The sequence below is a fragment of the Epinephelus fuscoguttatus genome, linkage group LG17 (assembly GCF_011397635.1).
Source record: "Epinephelus fuscoguttatus linkage group LG17, E.fuscoguttatus.final_Chr_v1".
Classification (NCBI taxonomy): domain Eukaryota; kingdom Metazoa; phylum Chordata; class Actinopteri; order Perciformes; family Serranidae; genus Epinephelus; species Epinephelus fuscoguttatus.
Window position 1 is genome coordinate 17,288,029 of NC_064768.1, and position 15,266 is coordinate 17,303,294.

Genomic DNA, 15,266 nt, shown 5'->3' on the forward strand with positions numbered 1-15,266 from the left:
GCTACTACACCGCCATCTCAAAATGTTTTCAGAAACATATTTTAGTGTACTGTTTACCTGTAAAGTGAGAAAGTTTGTGACCCAGCTGCCATGTTGGAAACAGTCGAGCTGAAACCAAGCACCGCCCACCAGCCAGAGCAAACTGTCTCATTTTACAGCTAAACAGTACACTAACATGTGTTTTTTAAGACTTGTGAGGTGTAAAATAGGCAGTGCAGTGACAGAATTGTCATTCACATTTGATCAGTGCTGCCTAGTTTCACAGTTTGACCACAGTTAATGAGCAGGGATTGACATGATTGACAGCTGTGTTAAGGGCTCCTCGGCTCTAATTGATTGTTTTCCTTCAGGTGTGGTGGATTCTAGTAGATGTCATTTGAGGCACTACTTTGTTTCGTTGCATGTTTGTTGACTTCATTCAGGCATTTGGACCTCCAAATGTGAGTCGAATAAGTCACTTTGACTGGACTGTTAGTGGGGGTAAATCACCGGGCACCAGGGCTAACACAGTAATGGTTACTCCAGTGTATACCTACAGATGGATGAAAGGATTTGTGCTCTCACCAGCTGCTCCCTATGGAAGTTTCTTGCAACCATAGGCTGTATAAAGTTTGTTTGTGACTTTTGAAGCCTCAAGTTCAGGATTATTGTTGCCGTCTTGGTTTTCTTGAGCCAGAAGTGAACATATTTGGACGAGAAGCTGTATTTGTGGAGGAGCTATGGGTGGATCTGACTGAGAAGCCGAGGACGCTATAGGCAGGCAACCTGTCGCTCAAGTGGCCCCGCCTTTAAATATGCATAACTTTGGCCCTTAATAAAATGTAAACCAGTGAGTTATGAAAAAATTCACCTCCTGTATAGCTGTCATGAATGTAGAAATTAGCCATAGAGACCACAGCTGTGTCTCTGTGTGAAATGTTTATTTCTGCTGTAAAGTTGGGCAATTTAACATAGGGGTTTGTAAGGATTGACTCTGTTTTGGATCCAGCCTCAAGGGGCCATTTGATGAACTCCAGTGTTTGGCACCTCTGCACTGGTTTTGTTTTTCAGCTTTGGAGGCCTGCGCTTGCTTGCAACCCACAACAAAGCATTTCCCTCCACTAAATAGTTTCTCATTGTGTAAGCACTTTGAATTAGCCCACAGCTACAGTGCAGGATGGGAGCTGTTGCTAAGGACACTAACACATGTGATGTGTTGTTTGACTCTGATTTGTCTTGGCTGATGCGTTCCTGAAACATGGCTGTTACAGCCCATTGATGACCCAAAATCAAAATTGAGAAACTCCCCACTGGCTGATTACTGAATCCCCTCAGTGTGTGTTCAGACTGCGAGAACCCAGATGAACAAGTGGACACTTAAAATCCAATCAAGTCAGATTTATTTATAAAACAAAAAGTAACTATTCACAGATAAGCCCCTCATTATCTAATCAAAAGCTGAGAAGCAAGGGAACAAAATGATGTGAAACACTGTGAAAATAAGACACAAAGATAGCAAGTACAAGATGCAAGTAAGACTCAGTAGGTTTACCTAAACCCTACCTACCTCAGCCTCAGAAAAGGAAAGGAAAAACTCCAAAAATAATGATATACTGGGAGGAAAATGAAATAAGAATCCAAGCACAGATTCTCCATATCTATATGAAGACTTGTATCCAACACAAACCTCCATCTTGTCATTTGTTTGTGTTTGGAGTTAAGGATGAAAGAGTTCTTTCTAGACAAGCTCCAGTGAATATCTGTTCATCTGTGCCTGTTCCATCTAAAGCTAACCACCTACATCTGGCTGTGCCTATATTGACCAAACCCATTCTTCAAATGATGGAGAAAATATGTTTGTGCATTTTTTTAGATGTACATTGGAAACCTTATCCAGTGTGCACCCAAAGGAGCGTAGATTTTAAAAACTAGTTTAGAATATTGTATCCTGATTTATGTACATTATGTGGCATTTTTCAAATCTGCTATTAGCATGAATGTGTAAACGACAAAGAGGAGAACAAGTGGGGACAAAAACAATGCCTTACATCAGTGTACTCAGCTCATATATTTCTTGGAGTTGAAAGCAGCCTGATGTCAGTTATAAAAACATCTTTTACCATTTTACCGCACTGTGATCACAGATAAAGTGTTGAAAATCAGTTCAATCGAGGGATAGATTTACTGGGCCAGTGGGACCAGTTATATCAGTAGCTTATGTGCATCAGATGCTAAGGTGGCATCTGAGTTACATTGTGTCTGGATATCAAACTGGAGGCGCCATGATCCATGATACCTTGTTTTTTTTTTTTGTTTTGTTTTGTTTTGTTTTTTTAAGAGCATTCTGCATCCATACATTGATGTGGCAAACCTACAAGTAAACAGTGAAACTTGTGTTGTGTTCTGTGTCGGACTTAGGGATGTCATGAGAACTGATACTTACCAAGTTGATGCCGAAATTGTTTTTCGCCAGTATGGTAGGTACCATACGTACCAGGGATGCAGTTCTGACACTTGCAGATCTGACAGGGTGGCAGACGTCTTCAAGTGTCAGCGAGTGCAGCTGCAGCTTCTTTTCAATAAGGAAAGCTCTTTTTCCTTAGGCCTTTGTTACTTCTTTGCAAGGGGAATGATGCCTATTTACACAGTGCTATAAATGACAGCAGTATGACAAGGCGCCGAGCATCGATTTTGCGCTGAGTGCTGCACATTTGGCATTTTCTTCTGGTTGCTGAGAGTTGAAAAATGTTTAACTTGGGGTAAAAAGTGACAGTGACAAGCGCAGCCGTACATCACAGTGGGGGAAGGGCAGGACAACAAGCCTAGCATTAAGACCAGTTGTCACACAGTAGCACTGTAGGCTATATGTAATATCTTTCCTCTGCCTCAACTTCTCATGAACCCACATAGACTAGTACTTTGCATTCGAAGCAGATCATCTGGGATTAATAATAAGGTTTAAATGAAATTTAATCTAAATGTTCCCGTATTAAAGAGTGTATGTTTAAGTACAGGGGGTTTATCATTCTTTTGTTTTTCACCCTGGTATCAAGTTGGGTATCAAGAATCGTGGAATGTCACTGGTACTGGTATCGACTACATTTCTGGTATCATGACATACCTGCTGTAATCAAAATCGACAACTATCTGTCAGTTATGGTCTTCTGCATCATATAAAGTTGCCCTTTCTTCATGATTCTAATTCGTTTTCTGCAACCTTTTTATTTCCAGATTGAGAACTACATCAAAGAGAGCATGAAGACAGAGATGGCTCAACTGCAACAGAGCGCCGTCCACAACCACACAGCAGCCATGTTGGAAATGGGCACCAACCTTCTTTCTCAGACGGCTGAACAAACACGCAAGCTAACTGACGTTGAGACGCAGGTAACAACCCCGAAAAACACACTCACACTAATCTTCTCAAACATATAGATGTGTCCCATTTAACTCTTTTTCTTAGGTCTTTCTCATGCACACACACCCTGAGAGCATCCATCCTATGCTCCATTAACTGAACTATCCCCCGGTCCACTGCCCGAAAAGGTTACAGAGCACAGGCCAAAGACAATACTGATGCTATATAAATGCTTGTCCCTTCTTTGAGTTATTTGGCTCAGGTTACTTTTGGTGTTTATGTGGAGGAGTTTGAGGAGGCGTTGATGGAAAGTTGTGAAGTTAGCAGTGGGTAATTTTTGCTGAAGTACTTCAAAGACAACCGTTTGCAAAGTTAAAAAGGGTAATCATAGCAGAGATGAATATCTCCTAAGTATTACCATGTGTTGGGTGAACACTTGACAAAAAAAAAAAACAAAGTAAAAATTTTATATGCGCCTCAAATGTGCAGTGTGTGTCTGGAAAGCCTGAAATACAGCCCTGTGCTTTTGGTTTCTCTTCATGGTTTGGAGCACATGTTCATGATAGTAGCTAGGATTAATGCCATTAATATAGTATGTATAGAGGCATAATATCATCTACTATCTGTGCATGTCTTATCATTGCAGGTTCTGAATCAGACATCCAGGCTCGAGATCCAGCTGCTGGAAAATTCTCTCTCTACAAACAAGTTGGAGAAAGAGTTAATGATCCAGACCAATGAGATCAACAAGCTGCATGACAAGAACAGGTAAACACTTCAAGCTAACAAAACTCACACACACACTGGATACCATCCACACTGCAGCAAAGACAGACTGGAGGAAATGAAGATGATACATTGTCAGGAGAAAACCCAGTCTGTGCTGCTGTTCTCTGCGTGATTGCATAAACAAAATCAAAAGCTTGCTACCAGCTCTCACTGACTACCACACAGTGTGTCCATTTTCCAAAACAATATTCACTTGTATATACAACAGCATAATAGGAAGCTTGTATTTTCTGTGATGTTTAGTAAATCAGTTAAAAATGCACGAGGCTATGGTTTCAATGTTGGAGAACAGCACATTTGCTGCAAAATCAGGAGATTAAAATGTGGCTTTTGGATACATGTTCATGTCTCCAAATTGTTTTCTTTGCAGTGATTGGTGCTGTGGGATTGTCTTAGATGATGTAGTATTTAAAAGGGTTTGGTCCACATCTCTCGTTGCAGTATCCTTAGAAACCCTATGCAATCACTTCAGGAAAAAAAAGAACACCATTTGAAAGCGTAGTCTCTGGTGGTTCTGACTTTAAAGTTATTCTTGAGGCTTACGGAGATAGATTTCTGAGGGCAATTTCCCTAAGCTTCAGCAATTATGACATGATTTCATCTTGTACATGTCGTCTTTTCTTTTTCCTTTACCAAATCTATAATAGAGGGAAACATGATTGGTTAATGAATTTGATGTCAGCTTATATCATCTTTCAGGCATTAGATTGTACAGTGGTAATGCTGACGTACTGAGAAGGCTTTTTCATTTACTTGAAAAGTACTTGACTGAGTCTGCAAAGTGCATGATGAAGTGTATGTTTATATTGTGTTGGGAACACATGGCAACCAAACTTACAGACATCATTATTTGTATTTCTTTCATTTTCCCATATCACTTTCTGGGAAATGTTTTTAAGTAAAGGTACATCACCATGTTTTGATTGTAATACCCACACTGTCCATCACAAAGTAACAACAGGAAGCAAAAATGTCAAAAAGGGAGGAATTTTACTCAGTCAGCTTTAATCTGTTGATGCTTAAAGAGAAATTAAACAGATACACATTACATAATTGGTAATCTCTGGTGATATCATAACAAAAATTGCAAAACAATACTCAAGCTATTTAAATCTATGAAAACAATTCTCACTCCAGCAGATTTGGATACTCTAAAAGACCCTAATAATTAGCAACTTCTCCAACTTCCAACAACAATATTTTCTCCCTTTTTTCCCTTTTCCCTCAGCCTCCTGGAGCAGAAGATGTTAGACATGGAGATGCGACACCGCGAGGAGCTGGAGACGCTGAAGCAGGAGAAGGGGAGTCTGCAGGCCCTGGTGGGGAGGCAGAGCGGGGTTATCGGGGAGCTCGAAGCTCAGCTGAGCCGGGCCACAGGAAACAGCACCGCCCTGCAGAGACAGCAGCAGGAGATGATGGATACCGTCCACAACCTGCTCAACCTCTGCTCCAAAGACGGAGGTAAGCTTACTGGAATCTAAGTGTCTCATGCTGGGAGGTTTGGAACTTTTTCAGCAATTCCAAGTGTAAATACGGTCTTACACAATAGTGATCACGTAAGAGCACATTTTGGCTAGTTGTATGGTGCTGAGTATGGAGATGAAGGAAGTCACAACCTGTTAGAAGTGTTAGTAAATGTTTAACCAAATCGAGAAGCCTGATAGCCGAGCAAAGCCACTGAGAATTGACTGAGCCCAGCAGCTCAAAGCTGGACCAATCAGGGAAATACCAGGAATGGTTTAGATGATGGCAACAACAAGCACTGCTGTGTTTTCAAGATAAACTGAGTGAAAAAAAGAAATCAAGGACAACGTGGACATAAAACATGACTTACCAATTGTGTGTCCTTTTCTGTCTTTCTTTCTTTCTTATTTAAAAAAATGAAACAAACACACACAATAGACATAAGGCACCCAATACCATTTACAGAAAATAAGAGAAAGAAAGACAGGGGATTGGTAGAACTCCAGTCCAATGCTGTCATTTAACAGCAGTATTGGCAAAACAGAAAACTGCCCCTTCTGCCAGGAGGGCCAAGGGTGAAAAAAGAGCAAATGAATAAACAAAAAGAAAACAACAACAATTACAGAAAACACACATAGGTTGGGACTGCCAGAATATCAGTCAGTATACAGTGTAAGGCAACATTTGCATAGAATAAAGATAGAGCAAAGTAGCAGAGCTCATGAGTTATACACTTTGGTCTCGTCTAGCAACGTCGAAAACAGCTTCCAAAACCCTCTGGAAATTGTTTTATAAATTCCATTTGCTGAAGCAAATCTGTTGTATCTTAGGGACAGAATGTATTTTGTTGCGCCATCTCCTCTAAAATGGGGATGATGGAGACTTCCAGCTTAGTAATATCAGTTCTTTAGCTGCAACCTTGATTGTGTTAGAAGGCAGCTTTTGATGGAAGGGAAGGGCCTTTATTCTGGCAGAGTAGCCAAATTTTGCCAAATTACAATCTGGCTGAATGTTTTTATTGGAAAACCAATTAAATATGTCATACCAGAAATGAGCTAGTACTGAAGAGCGCCAGGACAAGTGTGAGAGTGATCCTTAGGCAGTATGATATCCATCACAGATGGTAGGTGTGTCTTTTTCTCGCCTAAAAGTTATTCTGTGTTTGATTATAGTGAATAGTTTAGGTGTTATTTGACATTGCCAGAAGTTGCAGCTATGGTTTTAGTTAAGGCTCGTTCACATTACACGATTTTCACCCTGATTTTGCGTCACAGAGACTATCATGATCTTTTGAGTGTTCACACTTGCCGATGTGTGTTTCTGTCAGCGGGAGTCTCGCCAACTGCGTTACGACCTGTGTGTGCACACCACAAGATTTCTCCACCGAGCCCTCGCCGACAGAGCCCCAGATAACGCGGTGACCAAACTACATTTTTTAACTTGGAGACGACACATTGTAAAGGCATGGATATTCCTCCCAGTGTTGAATCAGATCTGCCTCCAGGGCCTGGGTCCAAACACAACGCGCTCCCCATGATCCTGAGGATGCCGCCATTGTTGTTGTTGCTTGCCGGCTTGTCAGTGTTGCCAGATCTTGGGAGAGAAACAAGCAACCAGAGCTATGGAAACAAGCCCAAAAGAAGCAACTGCTGACATAATATCATGCGTTTAGATAACTTATTAGACAGAGTCACGGCTAATAAGCAGACCTGGCAACCCTGCGGCTTGTCCTCCTCACATTTCTTCCGTCCTCCTGCGTGCTGACATGGGATGTATCCCGCCTCTCATTGGCTGATGCTCTTTGTCAGTCGTGTCAGACTTCTCCAGTTTTCTAGCATGCCAGATATCCAGTCCCAGTCACAAACGAGGGGGCGACGTGTTCATAGGCTTGTTCACACATGAGGACTCGTCATGGCAGACTATCTGCCGACTCACCCCCGACCCAAGGTGGCTCTCAAGATCCTCTGCGATGTCAAAATCGCGGTGAAAATCGTATAATGTGAACCAGGCTTCAGTTTGCTCCAGAGATTGTCTGTTGGTCTTTCTAACAGCTATAAGATAGATTTCCATGACATTTTGTACAGACATTAATTGTCCCCAGAGGATGGGGCCTCCTGACTTTCGTGATCTTCTGACTTTTCCATTGATGCCACCATGAGGTTGTCATTTGTGGTTTTAAGTGGAATATCTCAACCGCTATTGGATGAGTTGCAGCAACATTTTTTTTAAGATATTCATGTCCCCTTCGGGATGAATTTTCAATCCCTCCGGATAAAGACTTTTCACTTAGTGCCATTAGACTGGCTGTAGACTCTTCACAAAGAATGGATTGCAGCTGCTAATAGCACCATGAATTGCAAATCAGTTGCGGCCATTATCTGCCCCATCTCAAGGTTTGGTTAACGAAAGATATTGCGCTACTTATATTACAATGCAAACACGGCCATGAAGTTTTGCAGCTGATTGCAATCATCCATGTGGTCAAGTATGAATGTTGCCTTTGCGCCAAGAACACAGTGGGCAAAATTTTGTCATTGTGCTTCAGTTACCACCAACTCTCCGAAGACACCAATAATTTTACTGTTAACGCATGTGGCTATTAGTGCTAATCTTTGTGAATCGGACTGTTCTTGCATAGATGTTACCGAATTAATATACATGCAAGTAGCGCTATTTGCTTGGCAGCAATTAGGTGTGCATTTCACCCTTTGCAGGTGCTGTGAGAATTACACGGTTTCTGTGCAGGTTTAGTGGTTGCAAAAGCCATGCAGTCCTTTAGTGAATTTTCCCGTTAGTCTTGTTTCACTTTAAAACCCAGATGCAAAATGAAGGGCATACACTGTGCAATGACTTGGTCCAACCAGGCGAAGAAAGGTTTATGTTTCAGTGGAGGAGAGCGTCCGTCATTCATCTGCTGATTAGTTATAGACAGATCCAAATGTTGTCTACCCCCACTAGCAATGACCCTAACCCTAGAAAATGCCTACTGACCCTTGCCAGACCACAATTTGCAAAGCAAAGTTTGTACATGGGCTGTTCGAAGCTTGAACTGTGAGGCAGCACTCAACTTGTTTTGGAATACTTACTTCCTCTGGTCAGATGTTACTGATACACCATCTTAGATTTTACAGTCCTTATAAAATTATGATGACACCAGTTCTACAAACTTTACCCCACACTGAGAGACACAGGGATGCAATGGCTATTAATTCCTGCATCACTGAGAGCAGCATGAAGAGAGAAACATGGTTCTTATTGTAACCCGGTATGCTCCTGTTAAAGAGGTTTGGTGCCTCTCATAAACCAGCATGGTGCTCCTTTTTTTTTGTTGCAACAGTCACTTTTCACGCTTTAACTTCATAAAGTCTGTGCACATGGCTTCACTGAAACGTTAAGCATGACTCTGGGTATGAAGTAATAGGCTTATTTTATTCCTCTGAGTCTCTCCCTTTTGTTAATACACGTCCAGGGATTTCCCTTTTGGCCCTATGTTTGACCTGACAGCAATGCAAGCAACTGAACTCATTTACCCCCTTCTCAGCCATTTAAATGCCGAACCCACTTGATCCTAACATTGGCCTTAAATCGCATTGGTCACAGGAGATTTGACATGAATGTCTGTGTCGGGGGAATAGTTGCAACTTCATTTTCATTTTTGGATTTCCTGCAGAGACTCCTTGAGACCCCACAGTGCTTCCTGAGGTTTCCCATCAGACAGGAAGCAGCAATGGTATGACGGGGTGTAGGAGTCATGAGCAGATAACTACTGCACATGATTAACACATGCTTTGTATTTATCACGCTGCTCCCTTTTGTAATTTTAATGTGGCATGCAATAAAGGTCACAAACAGCCTCTGCTCACACTCCATCTGTTTAGTCTGGATTTGTGTATGCTACATTTAATTACCAGAGGTCTCTTAAGGCCATTTTGGCTTGACTCGTCATCATCTTTGCATTCTTCAAACTGACATTCAAGTGTGTTCTCATGCAACACTTCTGGCTCTCTACTTTACTGGCTTTGTAATGTGCCAAGCTTGATTTAATTTTCTATATATTGTGCTTTTCTAGCCTTTATTTTGCCACCATTTATGCTATTTTCAGTGTCAGCAGGGTCAGTCAAGCGCGGTACCACTACTGTCCTTCTGTCTGTGATTGGTGGCTGCCCTAATGGGAGTCGATAGAAATGGAACATGGCCGCTGTTGCTCTGTGGTTGGTCCTTTCCTCCTCCATGGTGGTGTTCAGGGTTGAGGCGGGCTTGTGGGTCAGAGGTCTCCCCTTTCGTCACCCCAACCCGAATAAGTCAAACTGTAATAGCTCCTGTGGGACGCCCCTTCCAAAGGAGGTGAAGGAGTAGGTACATCTCACTGATCACTGACGTACTGCCCCTGTTTTTCGACAGCATTTAAAACACAGAAGCAGCAGAGTTCTCTTTTTTTCCATCTTCAGGAGAGGGCTTTTGTTTGTTTGGAAAACGGATTAGTGTTTTCATTTGAGGAAAGGGTTAGAATTTCATGCCATGGAGTGGCGTCTGCTTGCGTTAGGCGTTGTTTTGAAAACTGAGCCTGAGCATTTCCTTTAAAGCATGGACTCAGATCATCTTTGACTTTGCTTTTGCTGAAGTGGATACTTAGAAAAGGGAGTTTTAACATTAAATCTCCATAAACTTACTTTTTTCCAGCCGTTCATGCATGGTTTTTCCTAAAATTAAGGTTTCCAGTGTGTTTTCGAACCGTTTGCAGTGCAAACTGAGGGCCGGGAAGATATTTTTGATGTGGCCAGATACGGCAGTGGAGCTCTTGTTTAGGTTGTAATCATTACCCAAACCTCATTAGGGTGCAATGAGCCACACACTGTTATTAACGGTAATTGATCTCAGCTTTGGAACACTGTAAAAATTTCTGGCTGCTAAATATGATTTTGTTTTACAGTGTTCTATTATCCCACTAAATGAATGACATTCATCATTTTTACAGCTGCTTACTCAGAGTCAAAGAAAGTGGAATTATTTTAGGGTTCCATTCAAAGCCTCAAAAATGGCATTTGCGGGTAGTAATGCCTCAATACAACAGCAAGCTAAACCACTTCATTAGACATCACTTTATGATCCAGGCCACATTTTTGAGTGCTGTACAAGATTATTATTTTTTTGCTTCACTGAACAGCAGAATAAGTTGACGCTTATTGTTGCAAAGACTGTGTAAAGTGTGCGCCTCTTGCAAGTCACCTCAGTGACCTGCCTAAAAGAATGGTACCTCTCACCTTTATTCTCACAAAGGGAATTAGACTAATTTATTTTATGTGTTTGCACACGTCTGTTCAAAATGCTAAATGCAGCACCTTGTTTTAGAGCCGTTCAATAAGACAGTAGATACCAGTTCCAGGCATCAGACTTGGTTAGTCGATTTATTGCATTCACCTGAGCTGCCAAGTCTAAATTATTCCTATGACGACTGTAAGGCTACAGTGGTGTGCATTAACTGTATGCTGTAGGCCAGCTTGAGTGAAAATATGAATATATATAGATAGTATTATAGTGTCAACATATCTGGGGGGAATGGTATAGAAACATCCTTACCAATTAGATGTAAAAAGCACAGGACTTTGACACCAGAGGTGAATTTGACCAGGATTAGACTTCTTAAATACTTAGCTAAAGGGAAAGATGTAGTTTTGGTTGAATTGTGATCTTTTTGGATTAATCTGGAAATTCCAGATTTTCCAAAAAAGTGTGACCTGTGTGAATCAAGTGAATCCATTTTTTAAAAAATGATGGGAGGAAGAGGGGGTTGAGCTGCCTGAGCAAAATGAAAAAGATTTAAGGACATCAAAAGGCTCATATGCTTGAAGATTGTTTTTCCTTGCCAAGTATCCAAGAGGAAGTTTATTGCATTCAGTTCAAACTCAACCGGCCAATTTTAAAAGCACAGCTGTGAGCGGGAGGACTGTGACTAGTGCTGGGAGACATAACATTAACAGGATTTCACTCTAAAAAGGGGAAACTGCTGACATGGGGTTTGCAACAGAACTATGCACATTGTTTGATGTAAACTTAATGAATATTCAGAGTGCATAGAAGCTATAGTTACCTACATCTAAAGTACTAATGGGCTGGTGAAAGCCACTTAAATCTCATGAATCTTGACACATTTGTCAGACATTGTCACACAAAAACCATAGTCCTCTTCATATGTTAAACAAGGACTACACATGGTTGTTGTAAAATGTACTGTGGGAATGAACTGGTATTTTATAGGGCTTTGCATCTTTCATATATGAATACACCAGAGAAATTCATTGGATCTTGCATGGAATCACTTAAACTCTCAGAGGCATTTAGAGACTGATTATAGTCACATGGGAGCAGTGATGTCTACGGCAGTCCATTTAGCTCCATTACTCACTCTCTTTAGTCCGAGTATTTGGGCTCATTTGGCAAGGGTACTGATTTATGCAAACACCCAAGCCCTGCTGGTCTTTTCACATGAACCCCCTACTGAATACGAGTCCCCACTGAACTGCAAAATATTTTCTGTAAATAAATATCGGGACATAAATAATATTTGCAGAGCTGGGCAGCAAGCTGTTCAAGGGAGCCGCTCCTACACTTGAGCATCGAGTCCCTCGGCAGACAGTCTTAATCCTCCAAGGGAGATCTCAAGGGCGATTGTGAAATGATTGTTCACACTGTTACAGATCGAATACCAGAAAGTTCCCCTCTGTCAGTGATCTCCCTGGCCTTTAAAATGTGCCCTGCTGTCTGCTGGCTTGGGGTAAATTACCGCCTGACAGGGCCGCTCTTTGTTGTATTAAAGTCTGGAGCGTGAGGTCCACTCTGTCAACCTGTCACAGCGGGAGATTCTTGTCATTGACACTCAATACTTTGTCAAAATGCTCAGATAGTACTCCCAAATAAGCGTCCTGCTTCCACCGGGATGTTCTGCGCTCAGGAGGGGGCATCAAAGCGAAGGCTAAAGATCGCTGACACATTTCACTTTCCCCTGACATCTTCTTTGACTCAACAATTACAACAATAAAAGCAATGACGTGAAAACTGAGATGAACCCCTCATATGGGAGGAGAAGTAGAGGAAGAAAGAGGAGAGAGTGAAAAAAAAAACGGAAGGAATTTCCATCAATATAACAAGGGCTTGCAAGGTAAATACAAACCACTTGTTATAACAGGAACTTGAAATTTATAGCTTGTAGTATTTTGTCCTTAGCCCCTTGCTTGGTTTCAAAATAGTGCTGCCATAATTATCTGCAGATGGAAATGGATGCAGCTGCTCTGTCAAAGTCTAAGGGCCTCTCTCTTGGTGCAGGAGATCATCCAGTCGATGAACTGCTTTTCTCTTGTTAATAAGTTAGTCGCCCTCAGATTCTATCTGTCTGTTACAAGATATTCACAGTGAGACCTCACAGATCAGCTTCTGCCTCAGACTCCTTTTATATTTTCTCCTCTGAGATGTACACATCTGAAATATGATTAATTGACCTGTTCAGGGTTTGGTTGGAATTTGTGATTTCATAAAACATTATGTATGATAAGTATGATTAACATGCTTGTCTGACACAAGAGGTTGCATGAAGGGTAACAATTTTAATAGCATGGAGTTCTATTCCTGTGTCTGTATCTGGTGTATGAGGGTTTATTTCATCCCGTCTTTAGATACAAAATAGTGTGGCACCAACACCTTAGCTTTGGCATGTGTTTCTGACAAACAGATGGCTTATGCTAGCTTAATATAAAGACTTGTAGCAGAGTGAGACATGTATAGCTGCAGGCACATCTTGCTTAAAGCATACACGACATGCCTCTACAACTCGCGCCCACCACTGGACAATACAAACCCAAAGAGAGGCCATTAAGGGTAGGGTAAGGGTGATGGTAATGCTTACATCTCGTTACTTACAAAGTGAGTCACGTCTCTATGTATAGGCTAATGAATTATAAAGTGGATTATTGCTACGTTTGCCCTCACATTTATTCACAATAGTGTTGCACTGTAGCAGGGTTCAGATAACTGTTGCGATGGGGTATAGCAGCAGACACATTTTGTTTCAATGCCCCTATAAAGTGCACCCACCACTAGTACAAGACAAACCCACCACCATTATCTGAACCCTGCTATGCGAGGCCTAACCCTTACCTTAACCGTGTCTCTTTTAACCTAATACTTTGTAGCCAGCTTATCGCTAACTTAGCATTTTTGTTGAGGCTTCTGCTTCCGGCGAGGGGGACAAAGGAGGGTGATCATAGACTGATGTAAATGTATGGAGGGCAAGTCATGAAGCTAGTGGGCGGGTCAGGTTGTGGCTCCAGCTGCAGCCATACCCACTCAATTAGAGTGGAGAGCCTAGCACATCATAAATTTGAAAACTGACTTCCCATAGTCATATCACCTTGAGGTTTCCATACAATCAGCAACAACGGCAGGAAGTCACTGTTCCTAGTCGATGCTTAACAGGGAATAGCTGTTGCCCATGACATTGAGTAAACCTTGTCCAGTCCATACACAGACATGAACTTAAACTGTGGTTTTAAATACATGTTTTAGACAAACAAGATCTGTGTTACTTAGTGAGCTTTAGAGGTGCTGCTGTTGGAGAGAGCCAGGCTAGCTGTTTCACCCTACGTCCAGTCTTTATGCTAAGCTAAGCTAATTGCCTTCTGGCTACAGCTCCAAACGCAAGGTCATAGACATGAGAGTGGTATCAATCTTTTTATCTTACTATTGGCAAGAAAATGAATAATCGTATTTCACAGAATGTCAGACTATTCCTTTAAAATAACAGCTATTGATTCTCATCAGAGATCAAATACAATTTGCAATGCTTAGTTACCGAAGGGCTTCAACTAAGTTTAGTTGTGCATCATTTCTCTTTATAGTAACAATGTTTCTGTTATTTCTTGTGCACCCACAGTTGTGCCTAATAGCACAAAGGCTATTGAAGAGAAGAAGTTTCGCGACTGTGCCGACCACTACCAGGCTGGCTTCCATAAGAACGGAGTCTACACCATCCAGATCGGCGCTCAGGAGACCAAAAAGGTGAGAAGCTACGATACCTTACAGCTGGCGGCTCGCTGTAACGTGAAAATATCTGCCTTTTCATCACTTCTACGTTGTTCTGTCATTGTGGGTTTACAGGAAGTAGGAATACTGAAAGCTGAAAATACACGTGGCAGCTTTGTGAGTGCAGGAGTTTAGCAGGGGGGTGAGGTGTGAAACAGGACACTGCTCTGATCAGGATGGTAACAAATGTACACGTGTGTGTGTGTGTGTGTGTGTGTGTGTGTGTGTGTGTGTGTGTGTGTGTTCTTCACCTCTACACTATGCTTACATACTCTTGATTGATGGAAGTGATGATTTAATAAGTCAGACGTTGGCAGAAGGTTTGCATGTGTGGATTTCTCTCTCTCAAACTCAAACAAGCGAGTCACAGAAATGTGAATTTGTTATGTTATTTAAGTTAAACACCTTCTGAGTCGTTGGCAGCTCCCATATACTCAACAATGTGTTTGTGGCACATTATATCTAGCCACATAAGCACACAGGCAAAAATAGACAAACACCAAAGGGCGATTCTTTAACATTTGAGATTTTTGTGTGTAAGAAGAGCACAAACACATTTTTAACACATAAAAATGTACGCCTGTCTTTTGGGGTTACTGTCATC

The 15,266-nt window shown here is 41.6% G+C and overlaps 1 protein-coding gene across 1 annotated transcript in view; it reads left to right on the forward strand.

Annotated features, from left to right (window-relative positions):
• angpt1 (angiopoietin 1) overlaps nucleotides 1-15,266 on the forward strand; it is a 74,855-nt gene that overhangs the window by 25,379 nt on the left and 34,210 nt on the right. Inside the window, exons 2-5 of the mRNA XM_049602429.1 lie at nucleotides 3,211-3,366; nucleotides 3,984-4,105; nucleotides 5,355-5,587; nucleotides 14,514-14,638. Coding sequence (XP_049458386.1) covers nucleotides 3,211-3,366; nucleotides 3,984-4,105; nucleotides 5,355-5,587; nucleotides 14,514-14,638 — 636 coding nt within the window. The remainder of the gene's footprint in view (nucleotides 1-3,210; nucleotides 3,367-3,983; nucleotides 4,106-5,354; nucleotides 5,588-14,513; nucleotides 14,639-15,266) is intronic.